At 38.0% G+C, this 22,106-nt stretch overlaps 1 protein-coding gene across 7 annotated transcripts in view; it reads left to right on the top strand.

Annotated features, from left to right (window-relative positions):
* The window catches only part of ATP11C (ATPase phospholipid transporting 11C), a 175,713-nt gene that overhangs the window by 76,616 nt on the left and 76,991 nt on the right, over positions 1 to 22,106 (top strand). For all 7 annotated transcript variants that reach the window (XM_032428196.1, XM_032428200.1, XM_032428198.1 and 4 more), the window contains 4 exons: positions 4,562 to 4,681; positions 10,771 to 10,860; positions 13,434 to 13,514; positions 15,422 to 15,529. In XM_032428196.1, coding sequence (XP_032284087.1) covers positions 4,562 to 4,681; positions 10,771 to 10,860; positions 13,434 to 13,514; positions 15,422 to 15,529 — 399 coding nt within the window. The remainder of the gene's footprint in view (positions 1 to 4,561; positions 4,682 to 10,770; positions 10,861 to 13,433; positions 13,515 to 15,421; positions 15,530 to 22,106) is intronic.

The raw sequence follows: 22,106 nt of genomic DNA on the forward strand, positions 1-22,106 counted from the left end.
ACACACACACACACACATATATAGCCTATATATATATATATATATATATATATACATATTTAGCATATATATATATATATATATATATATAGGCTAAATCTCTCCTACTTGAATTTATCCCAGTCATTTTTTGATTGATTCAGAGTTTGAAAGCAGTACTCCACTAAATAATTATTTAATAAGTTTTAACGAAAATGATGAGTCAAGAGGTCTTATCTATACTTTTGGTTGATTTTTACCTTTTTAAACTAAAAAATCATTTTCCCTATAATATTTTTTTTTTAACAATTTTTTTTTAAATTTTTATTTATTTATTTGACGGAGAGAGACACAGCGAAAGAGGGAACACAAGCAGGGGGAGTGGGAGAGGGAGAAGCAGACTCCCCGCTGAGCAGGGAGCCCGATGCGGGGCTCGATCCCAGGACCCTGGGATCATGACCTGAGCCGAAGGCAGACGCTTAACGACTGAGCCACCCAGGCGCCCCTCCCTATAATATTGATAAAAGGTACAAAAATTCAGATTGAAATACATCCAAACAGACATTTGGAGAACTTTGCAATCCCTAAGTAGTCTTGCTTAAAATGATTACTTTGGGGTCGGGATTATTACATCTTTGGCTTTTAAATAGATCATTGAAAGGAAGGAAAATCCTTGAGCCTACATACTTTAAAACGTTCTGGGCTAGGGAATTATCTTTTTAAAAAATAATGGAAATATGTATGTGGATATTGGTTCCTATCTTTTTTTGACTTAAATATATGGCTGTCTCAAACATGATAATATAGTACCATCAAAGGAGACTATCCCAGGGGCGCCTGGGTGGTGCAGTGGCAGTTGGTTAAAAGTCTGCCTTTGGCTCAGGTCATGACAAGGTCCTAGGATCAAGCCCCGCCTCAGGCTCCCTGTGCAGTGGGGAGTCTGCTTCTTCCTCTCCCTCTGCCCCCACTCCACCCCCCATCCTCTCTCTCTCAAATAAATAAAATCTTTTTTTTAAAAGCGTATTATCCTGGGGCACCTGGGTGGCTCAGTCGTTAAGCGTCTGCCTTCAGCTCAGGTCATGATCCCAGGGTCCTGGGATCGAGCCCCGCATCGGTCTCCCTGCTCAGTGGGAAGCCTGCTTCTGGCTCCCCTACTCCCCCTGCTTGTGTTCCCTCTCTCGCTATCTCTCCCTCTGTCAAATAAATAAAAATCTTTAAAAAAAAATCTTGGGGTGCCTGGGTGCCTCAGTTGTTAAGCATCTGCCTTCGGCTCAGGTCAGGATCCCGACGTCCTGGGATCCAGCCCCGCATTGGGCTCCCTGCTCCGAGGGAAGCCTGCTTCTCCCTCTCCCACTCTCCCTGCTCGTGTTCCCTCTCTCACTGTCTCTCTCTCTGTCAAATAAATAAAATCTTTAAAAAAAATAAAAAATAAAAAGTGTATTGTCCTGATTTAAGGTAAGAAAACAGAGTAGAGGCATGGCAGCTCAGCTGGAGAGTGGTGGGTCTCAGAGAGGAGCGGTCGCTGGCGGGGAGGAGGGTACTGGAGAGCTGGCCCACATCCTGAAGGTGCAGCTTCCCATATCTAAAGCAGCTCCCTGTCCCCGAGAGCATTACTGGTTCACTAGCTCACAGTTTCAGAATGGCTTCGGTTATTGCCTTTCTTTAGTGTACTTGCACTACTTAGCTACTTTGCAATTCGTCCATTCCTCTCAAAGAAAAGCAACAGAACAATAGCTTGATTAATCTTTTTAAGATTTATTTGTTTATGTGTGTGAGAGAGAGAGAGAGTGCATGTATGTGAGAGAGAGAGCAAGCATGGGGTTTTGGTGGGGCAGAGGGAGAGGGAGAGAGAAACATAAGCCGACTTGGGACTGAGCAGGGAGCCCGAGGTAGGGCTCTATCTCATGACCCTGAGTTCATGACCTGAGCCGAAACCAAGAGTCCGGCACTTAATGGGCAGCACCACCCAGGACCCCCAAGCTTGATTAATCTTAAAATACAAGAGGAAAATCCCAAAGTGGTGAATGAAATAAACATTGAAGATTTGTGTCTTACTGAAGCAGCTTATTGTCGGTGTTGGCGTTCTAAGACTTTCCTGCATGTGATGGTTCACGTAATAAACACAATGAATTGATAGGAGATGATGTGGGTCTACAAATACTGAAGAAGAAAAAAGTATAATAGTAATGAATTAGAATTGAATTCAGTTGTATGCTGTTAAAATCGTATAACAACATTTTTTTCGTTCTTGGTGTATAGAAGATCTTTCAAATGGTGGTCTTAATTATTGCTCCTGGTTGAGTAATTATTTCTGCCAATTTATTTTCTTGCTATACTACTGTTTATATTTGATACTTTGTATATTCAGTCATTTATATAGAAATTAAATTGTACAATTCTTTCATTCTTACTTCAAAGACTTAATGTATCTTCCTAAATAAATACTCTTGGTTTTAATTAACTGAGAAAAAAATCTGAGTTTTTGGCAATGGGTCCAAAGCTATTCCTTTGAATATCAATATTTTCATAGAATCTATACTTAAAATTTTTCTCCCTACACTATTAAGTATATTATTTTTCAGACCTCTTCTGTTTTGATCATGTGAAGTGATTTTTCCTCTTTGACCTTCCACACACTGTTCTTTTCAGATCAATAAGAAAAATATTGCTCTCAAGAATTACCTAAGTTTGCAAAGAGATAAACACTTTGCTTTATGAAGATTGTGTCTAATAAGTGTGAATGTCCCAATTTCAGAAAAGGCATGAACTGGATATAGAAAGTTCCAAAAGGGAACTGTTATTTACATTATAAAAGATTTGTTCACTTCATAAAAGGCTTGTTTGTGTCTGTTTTGTATTTGTATATGTATCTGTATCTTGAACTCTGACTCAATGACAGGGTAGGATGGGGTAGCAAGAATACTTAACTAAACTCATGAGCTGCTGCTGCATTTGAAGGTCAATTAGAAATAAAGTATATCTTAATTCATGTGAAAATGATTAATAGTTCAGTGTTCAAAATTGTATACATTTTTCTCTTTATAACACTGTAAGCCAAAAACATAAAATGCAAAAAAATTTGCAAAATAAACTTCTTGGAGAATCTTTAAAAAACAAAAAACGGAGTAAAGCCTCAGTGAAATAAAAAGGTAAGGTAAAATGGAGCTCAACCTTGGAACTTGTAGATTCTAGAACTTCTAGAACCTACTTTTAAAAAATTGTAAAAGTGGGGGGCACCTGGGTGGCTCAGTTGTCTAAGCAACTGACTCTTGATTTCAGCAGGGGTCGTTATCTCAGGGTTGTGAGATCGAGCCCTGCTTCAGGCTTTGTGCTGGCCGTGGAACCTGCTCGGGAATTCTCTCTCTCCTTCTTCCTCTGCCCCTCCCCCCCACTCCCTCTCAAATAAATAAATAAATAAAATAAAAGGGGCATTAGAGATATAGTGTGTGAAATGGGACTTTTTGACAGTAGGCTCTGAAAAATCACAAAGGATGTCTTTCCTGTAAAACCAAAGAATTACAACTTTTCTTTGTAGAAGTAGTTGATCATCATTAAAGACAGCCATTCTATTTCTCTATACTTACAAGTAATTATTTTCCGTTCAGAAGTAATTTGCATTCCGCTTTGTGTTCTCTGGTAAGGAATTAGCAAGATGGTCTTCAGTAGTTGTTGTGTGATAAATTAAATATTCCCAATCTGACCTTTGGAGTGTGTTGCTGTGATGGTGATGGTTGAGATTTTGTGGAAGAAAGAAAAATGGCAGTAAAAATACTGTTTTTCTAGGATTTCTTTTATTTTTTTATTTTTTTTAAACTTTATTTTTTTATTATTATGTTAATCACCATACATTACATCATTAGTTTTTGATGTAGTGTTCCACGATTCATTGTTTTCGTATAAGACCCAGTGCTCCATGCAGAACGTGCCCTCCTTAATACCCATCACCGAGCTAACCCATCCTCCCACCCCCCTCCCCTCTACAACCTTCAGTTTGTTTTTCAGAGTCCATAGTCTCTCATGGTTCGTCTCCACCTCCAATTTCCCCCCCTTCATTTTTCCCTTCCTGCTATCTTCTTTTTTTTTTTTTTTTAACATATAATGTATTATTTGTTTCAGAGGTACAGGTCTGTGATTCATCAGTCTTACACAATTCACAGCGCTCACCATAGCACATACTCTCCCCACTGTCTATCACCCAGCCGCCCCATCCCTCCCACCCCCCACCACTCCAGCAACCCTCAGTTTGTTAACTGAGATTAAGAATTCCTCATATCAATGAGGTCATATGATATATGTCTTTCTCTGATTGACTTATTTCTAGGGTTTCTTTTAATTTAAACATTTTAAAATAGTAGGGTTGGCCTCAGAACAGTTGTCTCACGCATCCCTTCCACTAATCTTCAGTAAGTCAGCAACCAAGAGCCTACTGGAGTTTGAGTAGCCTAACAAGGTTTTCTCCCCTCCCTGGTACTCTTGTCTCTCTAGGGGATTGTCAGATGTGCTTAGGCAAGAATTCTGAGCTCAGTAGAAGCGTGGACAAATGTGATAAGAAACTGACTTTTCCTCCCTTTTTCTTGGTCAGTGTGCTGGAGAAGAGAAAAGAGTTGGTACACGCACAGTGTTTGTTGGCAATCATCCAGTTTCAGAAACAGAAGCTTACATTGCACAAAGATTTTGTGATAATAGAATAGTCTCATCTAAGGTAAGTTGTTTTTTTAATTCAATAGATACGTGTAGTGATTCATATAGTGAGCCAGATAATGCACTGATTTATGCTTCCAAGGAAGCTGGTTTATTTATATATGCATACATGGATGTGCACCTATACCGTATACCAACTTTGGTAATTATTCCACCAAAAGGCTGTTTTTCTTAAAAAGTATCACTGTCTTGTTATAGCTGAAATATTAGTCACTTGCTTTCCATTATTATTCCTAGGGCCTGTTGATGATACATATTACGTTAAGCCTTAAAGGGTGCTAAAACTAGGAATTATTTACTTGCCCAAATCTTCGTGAATTTCTCTTAAGTGCTTGGACTAGGTCCTAAATAATTTACATTCTTTTGGAGGGTGCTATCCTAGAATGACATTTGTATCTCTTTCTGTTCCACTGGGGAGCTCCTCAAGTACACTCCTGGCCTGACCATTTACTAGCTTTGTGACCTTGGCCAAATTAATCTCCAAGTCTATATGTCCTCAACAGTGAAATGGAGCTGATGTTCCATACGTAAAAGCATTCTCTGTAGTCCCTAGTACCAGTCATCCTCATGCTACTAATATTAGCTTGCTAATCTTTACCTTTGGCTGACCAGGTTAGGTACTAGGTGCTAAATGGCAGATAATTGATAGATTGACAGATGTTGATAGATTTTCCTTACTTCACGTAGCCTGGCAAGGCAGATGTAAAATGTTAGTGACAATTGGATCACTGCAAGTTTGCAAACACCTAGGACCTGAAACAAAATTATGCCCTTCCTTTAAAAATTTAACATTTGGTTTTCAAACACGTGTGATTTCTCTTGAGGTAGTGATGTATACAGATTATACTTAAGTAGGAGATTAACATGTAAAATATGGACAGAATGAGTGAAAACTGTTGCCTGATGAGCATGTATCTATTGGCCTATAGAACACTCTGTCTTTGGATAAAATGTCTTATTTCCTGTTCATCTTGAACCTTATGGCAGAAAATCTGTCATCAGCCAGAAGTTTTCATACCTGTGCCCAGGATAGTGACTAGTCCTTTGATTGAAAATTGTAACTCCCCCTGTAGGATCCAAGACAACAGTAGTAGTCCTTTGACTCAGAATCATAGATTTATAGAACTGAAAGATCCTGCGAGATTATCTGTTCAACTTGCGGACTCTACAGATGGAGAAAGCAAACCCAGAGAAATTAAGTTAGTGCCATGGTCACCAAGCAGAGTGAGCGATAAAGTCAGGAGCAGAACTGCTTTATAAGGTCTAGTGGCTCTGAATAAAAAGCCCTTTTCACATCATTGTGCTATTGGGGCTCCTTTCTCTGTTTTCTCTCACATTTTGCATCAAAATCTAAAATACTTTCTAGGGAAGTATTGTTTTCCATAGTGTTTTATGTGGAAGATGATAATGTAACACACTGATGGTAAAGTGACTTTCGTTGAACTAATTATAACCATTTTGTTGTAATATACTTCATGATTTCACATTGTAAAAGAACTAGAACACTGTTTAATTGTCAAATCTTTTCATATTTAATATATTTCTCATATTTTATCTAGCTTCAGTTTTGCCAATAGGCAAAACAATACATTAGGATATTTTTTTAAATAGTTAAGAGCTCATGAGGCAAATAAAGTTTGTTTCTGAACAGATTTGCATATATATCTCTGTATCTGTATATATCTTTTAGAAATCAGAATAAAGAAGTGAACATTTGTACATTGAATAGACTAACATTTCTCTTTTCTCTGTAAATATTACATGTTTCCAGTTTTGCTAATTTACCAGTCATCTAGTTTACCAGTGATCTGCTTTTTCCTAAAAGCTCTAGCGCAGAAAAAGAGGAATTGACAGTATACTAACTTCAGAAAAAGAATGAAATCTTAATACAATGAATAATTAGAAGAGGATAGCATATCAGTGTAGTGGTAAAGAGCTTCATCCTTGTAGACAGAAGACCTGGGTTTGAATTTAAAGTAAGGCATCGAACCCTTCTGTGTCTCAGTTTTCTTATCTGTAAAATGGAGATATTAACAGTACTTACCTCAGAGGCCTGTGGTGAGGATAAAGTAAAGTAATCCACAGTTTAAGCACTGTGCTTGGCTTATAGTAATGACTCAGTAAATGGTAGGTGGTATTGTTAAATTATATTTCTGTGATTAGTATTACTACAGTCCTGAGCAGTACTAGTGATTGCCTCAGTCTCATGTGTTTTGATTGTGTGGAATGATCTCTCTTTAAAAGAGGCCTTTGGGTCCATTCTGGAGAGAACAATATTTTCATAATTTTTTAAATTTTTTTTTAAAGATTTTATTTATTTATTTGACAGAGAGAGAGAGAGAGACAGCTAGAGAGGGAACCCAAGCAGGGGGAGTGGGAGAGGGAGAAACAAGCTCCCCACTGAGCAGGAAGCCCAATGTGTGCCTCGGTCCCAGGACGCTGTGATCATGACCTGAGCCGAAGGCAGACGCTTAACGACTGAGCCACCCAGGCGCCCCAATATTTTCTTTCTTTTTTTTTTTTTAAAGATTTTATTTATTTATTTATTTGACAGAGTGAGAGATAGCGAGAGCAGGAACACAAGCAGGGGGAGTGGGAGAGGGAGAAGCAGGCTTCCTGCCGAGCAGGGAGCCCGATGTGGGACTCGATCCCAGGACCCTGGGATCATGACCTGAGCCGAAGGCAGATGCTTAACGACTGAGCCACCCAGGCGCCCCCCAATATTTTCATAATTTGAACTTTTCCTTCCTCACATTGTCTTTTGGCTGTTTGTATTTTCACCAGAATCTTTTAATTGAAGAAATGTACAATTTATAGCATATGTTAGCTGCCTTCCAACTTCGTAGCAAGTGTTGATTTCCTTTTTTAACCCTTTGATGATAAAAATACCTTTCCCTTAATAGGTGCTTTTTGCTTACCAATGCCACCAGTAATTCCCAGTAAAGACTGGGAATAAGTCTTATTAATGCAGGGAACACTGAAGATAAACACTTTGACCTACCTTAAATTTTACTTACTGTTAAAATTAGTCTTCTTTTCTTCTTGGGGAACACAATACTTTCCATAGAAAAACTTGTTCTCTGCAAACTTCCTACTTTAATACAATCAGCAGGAACCTCTGGGAATCACCAGAATTTTGTAGCTGGTACAAAATTTGGAAATCCCCTTCTGTAGCAAAATGAGCACTGATTGCTTGCTGCTAGGATCTTTAGTTTCCGTCATATTTCCCCATTACACATTTTTTTTCTTTAAAAATTCAGAGCCTCAATCTTGAAGGCACTTTAGTGGGTTAAGAATCTGTGAGCTCCACCTAACTCTTTGAAGGTGTGCCCAAGGTTAAATTTAGAACTCCTATGTGAAAGACTGTCTTGAATTAAAGCTTCAAGCCTAAAATTACACTAGCATTCTCCCTCATTTTTAAAACTCAGATTTTCAGTAGAATTTATTGGACATCTCTTTGAATCTTTTCAAACTCCCTGGTACCTTTTTAGCTAAAGTTACTAAATCCTAGTGGGGGAGTGTCCTGGTAACTCCCTTTACTTAAACTTTTGAATTTATGGGAGAAAGAGTGGTACTTTAAAAAAGAGAAAGTTCTGCTTCACATGGGTAAGGAGCAGTGGAGTAAATGGCCAACCCTTAAGATCAAGATTTCTTGTGCCTTCTATGTACCAAACATTGTTCTAGGCAGCTGTGGTAAGAGGGCTTATATGTTCCCTGACCTCTTAATAGCTCATGACCTGATACAGAAAAGAAGAGGGCATATAGCAATAGTTTCCTATAATGGTAATAATCAGAGTTCCCCAAAGAAGCAGTTAATTTAATAAGTTAAAACAGTGGTAAACAAACAGTGGGGGCCTAGAAACAACAACAAAAATGTTCCCTTTTGATGTATTAACACCCCACAGAGGACTCTTAACAGACCCTAATGTTTGTTTGTTTAATTAAAAACCCCTTAGTTAGGGAACAGAAGGTCAACAAGCCAGAAACTCAGCTGTTAGCTTGTTGTGGGAGTTTAGCTTATTGTTTTAGAAAATTGATCTTAAGTAATTGGGACAGTTAAGTGCTGATCCTGGACTACATCAGCTTCAACGTGACTGGATCAGTGGTTTTGATCCCTTTTGTTTTTGGCTACAAGCTGCCTTGGGAACCTGATAAAAAGTGTGGATTCTCTTTCCCCAAATGATGCATAGCCACACAATTCTTTATTTTTCATTGTTGTTTATTAAGGTTTTAAATTCCAGTATAGTTAGCATACAGTGTTATATTAGTTTCAGGTGTACAATATAGTGATTCACCACTTCCATATACATCACCCAGTCCTCATCAGGACAAGTACACTCCTTAATCCCCATCACCTATTTCACCCATCCCCCCACCCCTTCCCCCCAGTAACCATCAGTTCTCTGTAATTAAGAGTCTGTTTCTTATTTTGTCTTTCTCTCTCTCTTTCTTTACCTTTGTTTTGTTTCTTTAATTCTACATATGTGTGAAATCATGGTATTTGTCTTTCTCTGACTTACTTCACTTAGCTTTATACTCTCTAGCTCCATCCATGTTGTTGTAAATGGCAAGATTTCATCCTTTTTATGGCTCAGTAATATTCCATTGTGTATATCTACCACCTCTCCTTTATCCATTCATCTATCGATGGACACTTGGGCGCTTCCATAGTTTGGCTTTTGTAAATAATGCTGCAATAAACATAGGGGTTCATGTATCCCTTTGAATTAGTGTTTTGTATTTTGGGGGTAGATACCCAGTAGTGCAAGGACTGGATCATAGGGTAGTTCTATTTTTAACTTTTTGAGGACGCTCCATACTGTTTTCCACAGTGGCTGCACCAGTTTGTGTTCCCACCAACAGTGCAAGAGGAACGGTTCCTTTTTCTCCACATCCTCGCCAATACCCGTTGTTTCTTGTGTTTTCTGTTTTAACCATTGTGACAGGTGTGAGGTGATATCTCATTGTAATTTTGTACTTCATTTTGAATGAGCTTCCTTGAGGCGCTTCCATGACTCCTGGGGGGGAAGAATCTTCTAGGTTGGCTGTTGGTTGTAATGCAGCTCCTTTACTGAATATTTTTGCCTCCATTTATCTTCATTTTCCTGGGATTCCTTAATTTTTGAGCCCATAAGCCTTTTAAAGAGAGGTTAGTAGTAAATTCACATATATTGTGTCATGCTCTGCAACTTTGGCATTTCAGTCACCTTACCGAATAGATACTTTCTCACCATATTTGTGGTGGAGATCATTTAAGTATAATTTAGATCTTTTAGGTTAAGAAACCTTTCTTTCTGGTTTCTGGTCTTTATTAAGATATCTAGAAAATGCATCTTCTCTTGGTGATTTTTTAGATGACCTCGTCCTTGAGCTTAAGATATTAGTGAGAAAGTCTTGGTGATTCAACAGTTGGCCCAAGAGTTTTCTTCTCCTGCCCATGTACTATTTAGCATTGAACCTTTAACCTGTTACCAGTTACCAAAGCCCAGTGTGGTATGTTGTTGATTAAAGTGAAAGCCCTCTATGTCCCAGGGTTATGTGTACACCTCAGACGTCATGGAGGTGGGGGGGATACTGATAGGGACAGAGTTATATCAGTGATGATGATCCAGACTCCAGTAGTTAGCTTAGCCAGAGGAATTAATTTGTTCATTCATTCGTCCAACTAATTTATTGAATGTCTGTATTGTGTCTGCTAGGTGTTGGGGGAAAAGTAATATTACCTGTCCTTATGGGACTTATTGCCTATTGAGGGAGCAACTTTAATAAAAAATGCACACATCTATAGTTATTCACTGTATCGAGTATTGTCAAGGAAGTATAGGATGACCTGAGAACACCTAACAAGGAACCTAATTTAGATCAGGTCAGGGAAAGCAAAGGTTGGGGACTAGATGGCCCAATCGTGATGCTCCAGATGAAAACTTCATTTCTTATGTAGTATACCTCTAAGTGTATGCTTATTTGTATGTGTGAGGTCTGGGTTTTAACATGTTTTCAAATTACTGTGATAGTCTGGCCCATATGAGTTGTTATTAGGATTTTTCAAGTTTCCTTTCTAGTAATACTTTTTTTCCTCCTCCCATACAGTATACACTTTGGAATTTCCTCCCAAAGAATCTGTTCGAACAGTTTAGAAGAATTGCAAATTTTTATTTTCTCATCATTTTCCTTGTGCAGGTAAGAGCTCCATAAACAACCACTCCCCTTTTAGAAACTTAATTACTCCAGGGGCACCTTGGTGGCTCAGTCGGTTAAGCGGCTGCCTTTGGCTCAGGTCATGATCCCAAGGTCCTGGGATCAAGCCCCACGTTTGGCTCCCTGCTCGGCAGAGAGCCTGCTTCTTCCTCTCCCTCTTCCTGCCACTCTGCCTACTTGTGCTATCTCTCTGTCAAATAAATAAATAAAATCTTTAAAAAAAAAAAAGAAAAGAAACTTAATTACTCCAATCAAATTTTTTCCCCCCAAACAAATTTTCAATCCATTTCTTAAAAAAAAAAAAAAAATTGCCCTGTGTGTAAAAAGGTGTTTCAGGGCTTGTTTTAATAAAACTTTTTAAAGTACTAATATTATAGTTTAAGGTTTACATGATTTTATATATTTCCAAAGTAGCATTTTTATTAGAAAACCTGTTGAGAATTTGTTACTTTCTTTAAAAACTTTCGTGGATTTCATATCTTTGTTCATCCTAGAAGGACATATATTGTGTACCATTAAATACAGTGGCATATATTAAAATTGAAAATAGTTCAGATTAATAGTTTTACTTCATTAAACACCAGATTCAGCTTAATTGAAAATTTATCACTTTTCTTCCTGATACCAGTTTTGCTCTTCCTCATTCATTTACTTTTAAGTGTGAAAGCCTGGTAGACTTGATCTTCTCTATGTTCCTGCTAATGTTTTTTTTGTGTTTTGAATTTTAGACATCTCAAATTGCCTCTTCCATCTTTAAGTCTATGAGCTATTATAAGTTTTCCCTCACCAGAATTACCCCCAGAAAATTTTATTACAGTAAGGGTATTTTTTCCTCGTTTCATTTTTTAAACGAAGCGGAAACATCCCAATGAAATTGCTCAAATGCCTTGTTAATGTTAAGTGCTTCTGTTTATCCACTTTGAGGCTTTGAGTAAATGGTGCTATAATTTAATTTAGCCCTGCTACTTAAAACCAATCTGGGTTGTGATATGGAAAAGAGCTAATTTCAGTCTTAAATGATGGGTCATTTGAAAAAGAGCTACTCTAGTGATCCATCATAAGATATCTTACAAAACAGCATAAAATAAACTGCATACAAAATTATGCTCAGAAGAGTCATTCTTTGTCGCATGCCACGCAGTTCAGTTTGGTTCAGCAAATGTATACCAAGCACCTACTGTGTGCCTTGCAGTATCCCAGATAACAAAGATTCTAGCAGATACAATGACGATCAAGATATGGCTTTTCTGTCCTTAAGGAATGTATGTTACAGTCATGTATCCATTTAATGTAATGTGGTACAAGTCATAAAAGTAGCATGAGCGACATGCTGTGGGGATACAGTGGAAGTTAATATGTCTTTCTAACCAAGAGGAGCTTAAGGAGACTTCAAAGACTAGATGATATCTGAACTAAACCTTGAAAGATTAGCGCAAGTTAATCTGGTGAAGAATGCCAGATGGGTATCTCAGGCTGTGCACGAAGGCCCACAGCCACATAAAAGCCTGTGTCTCTAACTCGGGGGATGTGGCAGAGCCCGGCCTGGGTGGGGATTAGAGAAGAGAGCGAGTTGTGGGGTGAGATTGAACTCATGGTCCTCTGTCCCTCAGGTCTAGTCCTCTCTCAGTATTTGTTGTTTTAGTGAATGACAACATCTACCCAGCCGTGTTCACCAGACACTTAGAAGTCATCTCTCATCACCCCGACAAAAAATTCCTTGCCATTCCTACCATTTTAACCCTGAACTATCCATGGAAGTTCTTTCCATGTCTGCCGCTGCCCCCCTTGTCCAAGCCATCATTTTGTACTCGCATTATGGACTCCCCGCTTACATTCTATTTTCCACAAATTGGGGAGGATGATCTTCTCAAAATGTAGTTCTGTTTATGGGACCTCTCCTTGCCTAAAAGCTTTAGTTATCTCCCACTGTGGGATAAACAATGAGCTGTAGCCTAGAGGACCCTGCTTGGGTTTGCCTCTGTCCCCCTCTCCAGCCCCATCTTACACCACACTCTGTCCTGCCTTTGGCTTCCTTTATTTGTTTACCTGTGCCCCCCCACCCCCGCGCTCCTACCATAGAGACATTGTATATGCGGTCCTCTGTGCTTGCCTGAAAGCTCATACTTCATCTAGTTAACTCAGCTTTACTCTTAAGATTTCAGCATTTCACTTGGTTGACTGTTTTCCCGTAAGCTGCTAGCTTTACGAGGGCAGGGACTATTCTCTTATCTCATTTAAAGCAACATCTCTAGAGCCTGGCTGATGATAGCACAGGGGCTGAAAGAATGGTACTCAACAAAGAGATGGTAAATGATTGGTTCTATTTCATGGAAGGCGTTAATCCAAACTGGAATGAAACCTAAACCTGAATTAGAACTGTTTCCTTACACTAACTGCTCTGTGGATTGCTTTTGTTTTAATGAAAGTCAACATTGACCCTGTTACCAGGATATGTTTTGTCTGTTTTTCTACCTGAAATGGTTGTAGCATATGAGTCCTGCATATAAGTGAATGGCTTATTTTCCTTTTACGTTCAATTTAATTTCTTTACCTAGGTCACAGTAGACACACCGACTAGCCCGGTTACCAGTGGACTTCCACTTTTCTTTGTTATAACTGTTACAGCCATCAAGCAGGTAAATTTCTTATTTACAATTATGCCTGCATTTCAGTTCCATCTGCTTTGAATTTCATTGCCAAAGGTCCTTTTTCATATTTATATAGTGGGCAGCATCCTTGATGGATTTAGTTTATATTTGATTCCTATTGAAAACATATTAAAATGACCATAAGGTACATCTTTAATTTCTTTTGCCCCTTTTTTCCTCAGTATTTGTGTTATGGGGTTGTAACCCTAAAAGAAAGAAGGTAGAAGGTACAGCTCAGTCAGGAAATGAGAGGCGAATTTTTAATGTGTATAAATTTTTTTCAGTGTGGCATATCTTTCTGAAAAATTCCCATTCTAGTGAATTTTTCTTGATGCCTAAAGCAGAGAACTCAAGAGCACAAGTACTTGATAATTTGTTGTCTTTCTTCCCTGATGCTGCCAAAGTGGGTGGTGGGCAGAGGTGACTTTTATTCTTGTTTTTTCATCAAAGCTGACAATTGCCATGGTTTCTGATGCTGATGTCTTTGAAGTATTTTGACCATTTTATATGATGGTACCTTTGAAAAATTCCACATGAAATTGAAAGTGCAAATGGGAAACTGGAGGTAAAGGGTGGGTTAGCAAGGTTTATCATGTACTGGGACAGTCCACAGGACCTGACTAATTGCAAACATACTTTTATTTATTTATTTATTTTTTTGCAAACATACTTTTAGACAGTACTTACCAAAGAGCTTTAAAAACTATCCTCAAGAACTTCGAAAATGAAGGTCTGTTTAATTTTATCCTGAACAAGGTTACCTTTCCTCTTGGGGTTATCTGGTCTTCTATCTTGCCTACCAGAAACTGCAAGAATATTTTTTCAAGTGTTTGGTTGCTAAATAAAGACTTTTGGAATGTTCTTTCCCTTAGGCTGTTAGGATTATTTTCTTTAACATCATAGAATTGCTGGTTCCAAGAATAGCCTGTATGGTTTACAAAAGCTCTTACTGATTCATTTTACTCCCTATACTAGTTCATGTTAGGGCCTTTCTTTCCTCACTGACATCACAGAAAGTGCCATAGGAAGTGATAGCCTAGCATTGTCATAAAGAGGGACAGAACAGGAATGAATATAGCACTGGAGAAAAAAAGTGGAAGGCGATCAAGAGATTTTTTTCAAACAGTTACATTTGAAAAGGTACAGACATTATTCTCAAGAAAAAAAGCGACGTGATGTAAAAAAGGAGAAGAGGTCATGCTCAAACAAATGAACATCCTCCTTCCTTAGTCCTTTTGGCTTAAATTTACTTCATACAAAAAAACCAAACTAAAATGAGCCATTAGACCTTTCCCTGATTACTTTTAACTCTAAAAAATGAATACCAGTTTATGATTTCCTTTACCACCAAATCAGTGGAGAAGTTGACCTCCAAAACTTATCATGGATTCTGTGCCAAAATAATCCTAACTTGCCTTTTCTATTCTCTTTCCCTGGGTAGGAATTAGATTTCCTCAGCGATGATCACTCCCAACAGTCTACTACAGAATAATATATTTAAGTGATTAGAGCTGTAAGAAAATAAAACCCAGAAAAAAAATTGTCACATTAAAAAGTAGAGAAATTAACATTAATTTGAATAAGTAGAATTAGAAGAATAAATCATAGCCTTTCACAGTTGAAGAATATTAAGGTTCTGATGCCTGTGTTTTCATTGATACTTCTCTGTAGAATGGAGAAACCTTTTAACACAGTAAATATTTACCTAAGGGGTATTTTGAAAGTGTGTCTTAGTTTTTGCTGTGAAAATGAACAATGTTGTCTTTTTAGCACTGTGAGTTGAGATTAATACTATAAGTATAAATATCTGCTGGTGACTCATAGAGGGAGCTATAGAAATTTATTAACAACTTCACTGCATTATGTGAGCTTGACTGTAGTTATTTTTATTCTAGGGATATGAGGATTGGCTAAGACACAGAGCTGACAATGAAGTCAACAAGAGCACTGTTTACATTATTGAAAATGGAAAGCGAGTGAGAAAAGAGAGTGAAAAAATCAAGGTATTTTTATGGTTCATCTTTTTTATTGTGGTAAAAACACAGCTTTTAAAATACACAGTTTAGTGACATTTAATACATTCACATTGTTATGCAAACTTCAACACTATCTAGTTCCAGAACATTTTCATCACCCCAAAAGGTAACCCCCATAGGCATTAAGTAGTCATGCCACATTCCTCCCTCTCCCAGGCCCTGGTAACCACTAATCTTCTTTCTGTCTCTATGGACTTACCTATTCTAGATTATTTCATGTAAATGGAATCAGACACTATGTGGCCTTTTGTGTCTGCCTTCTCTTACTTAATGTAATGTTCTCAAGGTCTCTTCTTATTGTGGCATATACTAGTAATTCTTGCTTTTTATGGCTAAATATTCCATCATATGGCTGTACCATCTTTTCTTTATCCATTCATCAGTTGATGGACATTTGGGAGTTTTCCCACCTGTTGGTTATTATGAACATTGCTAGTATGAACATTCATGGTCAAGTTTTTGAACACCTGTTTTCAATTATTTGAGATATACACCTAGGAGTAGAATGGCTACATAATATGGTAGTTCTATGTTCAACTTTTTCCTGAACCACCAAGTTGTTTTCCACAGCAGCTGTGCCATTTACATTCCACCAGCAATGTATGAGAATTCTAAGATAGTATTATTTTTTACTATCAACCGAGTTATTTTTTAACCCAAATTAATCATTGTTGATTATTACCTAATAAGATCCCAGTCAATTAAGATTTTAGACCTGTCCATATCAGATAATATGTTTTGTTCCCAACAGATTGTATTTTTTTAACAGATTGTATTTTAATTGATAATAAACTTTACTTTTTTAGAGCAGTTGTGGGTTCACAGCAAAATTGAGGAAAGTACAGTTTTCACATATACCCCCTTTTCCCACAAGTGTACAACTTGCCCCACTATCAGCATTCCATAGTGGTACTTTTGTTGCAATCCATGAACCTACACTGGCACATTATTATCACCCAAAGTCCATAGTTTTCATTAGGATTCACTCTTGTTCCAAATTCAGTGGCCTTAGGCAAATGTCTAATGACAAGTATCCACCATTATTAGTATCGTACAGACTCGTTTCGCTGCCCTAAATATCCTTTGTGTGTGCTTTGCCTCGTCATCCCTTCATCCCGCCAACCCCAGGTTACCACTAATCTTTTTACTTTCTCCATAGTTTTGCTTTTCTATAATATACTGTTAGAATCATATACAGTATGTAGCCTTTTCAGATTGGCTTCTTTAACTTAACAATATGCATTTAAGTTTATGCCATGTATTTTCATGTCTCGATGGCTCATTTCTTGTTAGCGCTGAATAATCTTCCATTGTCTAGATGGACCAGTTTATGTATCCATTCACCTTCTGAGGGACATCTTGGTTGCCTCCAAGTTGTGGCAATTATGAACAAGGCTGCTATAAACATTTATGTGCAAGTTTTTGCATGGACATAAGATTTTAATTTATTTGGGTAAATATCAAGGAGTGTGCTTATTGGATTGTATGGTAAAAGCATGTTTAATTTTGTAAGAAACTGCCAAGCTGTCTCCAAAGAGGCTATTCATTTTGCATTCCCATCGGCACCGAATGAGTTCCTGTTTCTCCACATCCTGGCCAACATTCGTTGTCAGTGTTTTGGGTTTTGGCAATTCTAAGAGGTGTGTAGTGGTATCTCATTTTTGTTTTAATTTGCATTCCCCTAATGACATAATGGTGTTCGACGTCTCTTCATATGCGTCCTTGACATCTGAATATCTTCTTTCATGAGGTTGCCTATTCAGGTCTGTACCCATTGTTTAATCAGAGCGCTCATTTTCTTATTGTTGAGTTTTAAAAGTTTTTTTTAATATTTTGGATAACAGTCTTTTATCAGATAGGTCTTTTATAAATATTTTATCCCAGTCTCAAAGTATTATTTTTTTTATTTCATTTTGTTGTGATCAAAAAGCATATAACATTAAATTGACCATCTTAACCATTATTTTAAAGTATAATCTCCATTTTATTTTTTTTCCAGAGAACAATTTTTTTTCAGTGCTTAAGGACTTAGCTCCTTACATGGGCTTTGGTGGAGGTGGTGGGGTAGCACCCTTAGGTCTAAATCGGGGTGGGGGTGGGGGTGTTGGGTCCTTCCATGCTTCAGGAGAGCCATCCTGGACTACGTTGCTGTGAATGGCGCCGCTCGCGCAGTAATGTAGTCTCACAGCTTGGGACGCACATACACCTGGAAGCCATTCGCTTTGGAAATGCCCCTGATGGCAGTGGCCTCTACTGTGGTCCCAGTAACAAACTTCTCAGTGGTTGCGCCACAAAGGGCCATGGCCATGTGCAGCCTAATATGGCCCTTTGTGGCACAACCATTATTCTTTCTTTTCTTGGTCATCTTGAAAGTGAGGCCCTGAGAGGGCCCAACATAACCTTTTTTTTTTTTTTTTTAGTTTTTATTTATTTTTTGTAAAGATTTATTTATTTATTTGGGGGGGTTGGGGAGGAACCGAGGGAGAGAATCTTAAGGGAGACCCCCTGCTGAGCATGGAACCCCACAACGCCGGGGCTCCATCCCAGGACGCATGAGAGTATGACCTGAGGTGAAACCAAGAGTCAGAGGCTTAACTGACTGAGCCACCCAGGCACCCCTAAGATTTTCTTGTTTTAAAAAAATCTCTACACCCATTGTGGGGCTCGAACTCACAACCCTGAGATCAAGAGTCATATGCTGCACCGACTAAGCCAGCCAGGCATCCCCCTCATTTAACTAACCATTTTTAGTGTACAATTCATTAGTGTTAAGTATAGTCACGTTGTTGTACAACAAATCTCTAGAATCTTTTCATCTTGTAATACTAAAACTTCATACCCATTAAACATGAACTCCCCCTACCTCCAGCCATTGGTAAACACCTTTCTACTCTCTATTTCTATGACTGACTGCTTTCGAGAACTACTTCCTATGAATGGGATCATACAGTACTTGTCCTTTTGTGACTGGCTTATTTCACTTAGCATAATGTCTTCAAGGTTCATCCATGTTGTAGCATGTGACAGCAATTCCCCTCTTTTAAGACTACATAATATTCCATTTTATGCCTATACTACCTTTTCTTTATCAATTCATCTGTTGATGGACATTTGAGTTGCTTCCACCTCTTAGTAATGTAAATAATGCTGACAAACACAAGTGTACAAATAACTCTTTGAGATCCTGCTTTGAATTATGTTAGATATATACCCAGAAATAAAATTTCTTAATCATATGGTAATTCTGTTTTTAATTTTTTGAGGAACTTGCATACTGTTTTCCATAATGGATATATCATTTTACCTTTGCACTTAGAGTGTACAAGGGTTACAGACTTCTCCACATCCTCTCCAGCACTTGTTAGTTTCTGTTATTTTGATGGTGGCCATCCTAATGGGTGTGAAATATCTCATTGTGGTTTTGACTTGCATATCCCAAATGATTAGAGATGTGGAACATCTTTTCACGTGCTTTTTGGCCATTTGTATATCTTATTTGGAGAAATGTCTATTCGGATCCTTTGCCCGTTTTTTAACTGGGGTATTTGTTTGTTGAGTTGTAGAAGTCTCTTATAGATTCTGAATATTAACTCCTTATCAGATATATGATTGGCAAGTATTTTCTCCCATAGGTTACCTTTTCATCCTGTTGATTGTTTCCTTTGGTGCAAAGTTTTTAAGTTTGGTATATTCCGGTTTCTTTTCTTCTTTTTTTTTTTTTAAGTAGGCTCCACACTCAGCATATGGAGCCCAACACAGGGCCCGAACTCACGACTCTGAAATCAAGACCTGAGCCAACACCAAGAGTTGGATGCTTAACTGACCAAGCCACCCAGGCACCCCAATATATTCCCATTTCTAATGTTGAGGTTTTTTTTCCTGTACTTTGGTGTATGTCCAGGAAATCATTACCGAATCCAGTGTCCTAAAGCTTTTCCCTGATGTTCTTCCAGGAGTCTAAAAAGTTTTACATTTAGGTCTTTTTATTTTTCTATGATTTTATTTATTTATTTGAGAGAGAGAGCACAAGCAGGGAGGAAGGGCAGAGGAAGAGGAAGAAGAGGAAGAAGCAGACTCCCTGCTAAGCAGGGAGCCCAACATGGGGCTTCATCCCAGGACCCCGAGATCATGACCTGAGCCGAAGGCAGATGCTTAACCGACTAAGCCACCCACGTGCCCCTTATATTTAGGTCTTTAATTAATTTTGAGTAATTTTTGTATGTGGTGTAAGGTAAGAGTCGAACCTCATTGTTTGCATGTGGCTATCCAGCTTTCCCAACACCCATTTGTTGAAGAGACCATCCTTTCCCTATTGCATAGTCTTGGCACCCTTGTTGAAAATCATTTGGCCATATATGCAAGGGTTTGTTTGTGGGCTCTCTCTTCGTTGGTCTATATATTTGTCTTTATGCCAGTACCATACCATCTTAATTACTGTTGCTTTGTAGTATGTTTTGAAATCTGGGAGTGTGGAGACTCCCCAAGTTTGTTTTTTTTTTTCTTTTCAGCATTGTTTTTGCTATTTGGAGTCCCTTGAGATTCCATATGAATTATAGGAATTTTTTTTATGACTGCAAAAAATGTCATTCGCATATGGGTAGGAATTCCATTGAGTTTGCAGATTGCTTGAATGGTATAGGCATTTAAACAGTCTTAAGTCTTCCAATTCATCAACATGAAATGGCTTTCCATTTATTTTATCTTTGATTTCTTTTAGCAATCCTTTGTAGCTTTCAATGTGTAAGTCTTTAACTTCTTTGGTTAAGTTTATTCCTAAGTATTTTATCTTTTTTGATGTTATTGTAAATAGATATTGCTTTTTAAATTTCCTTTTTGGACTGGTCATTGTTAGGGTATAGAGATGCAAATGATTTCGAGTGTTGATTTTATATCCTGCAACTTTGTTGAGTTCATTTATTAATTCTGACAGGTTTGTGTGTGTGTGGAATCTAGGGTTTTTTATGTATAATATTATGTCATCTGCAAACCAGAATAATTTTACTGCTTTTCCAACTTGTATGCCTTTGTGTGTGTGTGTGTTTGTGTGTGTAATTGCTCTGGCTAGAACTTCCAGTACAATGTTGAATAGCCATGCTGGGAGTGGATATCCTTGCTTTGTTCCTGATACTAGAGGAAAGGCTTTCACTCTTTCCTCACTGAGTATGATATTAGCTGTGGGCTTTTCATGTATGGCTTTTATTATGTTGAGGTCATTTTTTTTTCTCTTAAGTTCATTGAGTGTTTTTATCATGAAAGAGTATTGAATTATGCGAAATGCTTTTTCTGCATTGATTGAGATGATTAAATAGCTTTTGTCTGTTGTTATGTGTTGTATTACACTGATTGATTTTTGTGTATATCCTTTCATTCCCAAGGATACATCCCATTTGGTCATGGTGTGTGATCATTTTAATGTGCTGTTGGATTTGGTTGAGTAGTATTTGTTCAGGATTTTTTTTTCATCAATATTCATTGAAGATATTGGTCTCTAGTCTTCTTCTCTTATACTGTCTTTTCCTGGTAAAATGGTATCAGTAATTCTGGCCTCATACACCAGGTTTGGGAGTGTTCCCTCCTCTTCGATTCTTCAGAATAGTTTAGGAATTGGTGTTATTACTTCTTTAAATGTTTGGCATAATTCTCCTATGAGGTCATCTAGCCCTGCAGTTTTTTGTGGGGGGGGAGGTTTTCGATTCCTGCTTCAGTCTCCTCACTAGCTTTGGGTCTGTTCAGATTTTCTGTATCTTTATGATTCAGTTTTGTTAGGTTGTATGTTTCTAGGTGTTTATCCATTTATTCTAGGTTCTCTTATTTGTTGGCATATAATTGTTTGTAGTAGTCTCTTATAATCGGGGGGAGGTGAGGGAGAGGGAGAAGCAGGCTGAGCAGGGAACTTGATGTGGGGCTCGATCCCAGGACCCTGGGATCATGACCTGAGCCAAAGGCAGACACTTAATGACTGAGCCACCCAGGCCCCTCTCCAAGATACTATTTTTAAAAGAATATTTCTATATGAATATGGATTAAAATATGAAAGGTAATAGAAATCAAATTCTCTAGAACAAGGGAAGAAGATGGGTGGAACAGAAAGAGAAGAGGGTAGGTGAAAATACCATTCCAGAAGGGTTCAGGATTGTGATAGGAATTGCTTAAAAATGATACTCTCCTCCCTGTACTTTTATCAAGCACTATCAGTGCTGAATTATTTATTAAATACTGGGAATTGTTGGACATAAGTTCTCCATATTCAGAGCGATAGGTAAATTGTCTTGCATCTTCTTTTAGTAATAATGGGGAAAAGGCTACATACAGAGTGGGAGAGTTACCTGAGATTGACATAGAATGTCTTTTTTTTTTTTTTTTTAAAGATTTTATTTATTTACTTGACAGAGAGAGAGACAGCAAGAGAGGGAACACAAGCAGGGGGAGTGGGAATCATGACCTGAGCCGAAGGCAGACGCTTAACGACTGAGCCACCCAGGCGCCCCAGAATGTCTTTTTTTTTTAAGATTTTATTTTCTTTATTTGACAGAGAGAGAGAGAC

The sequence above is a fragment of the Phoca vitulina genome, unplaced genomic scaffold (assembly GCF_004348235.1).
Source record: "Phoca vitulina isolate PV1807 unplaced genomic scaffold, GSC_HSeal_1.0 scaffold39, whole genome shotgun sequence".
Classification (NCBI taxonomy): domain Eukaryota; kingdom Metazoa; phylum Chordata; class Mammalia; order Carnivora; family Phocidae; genus Phoca; species Phoca vitulina.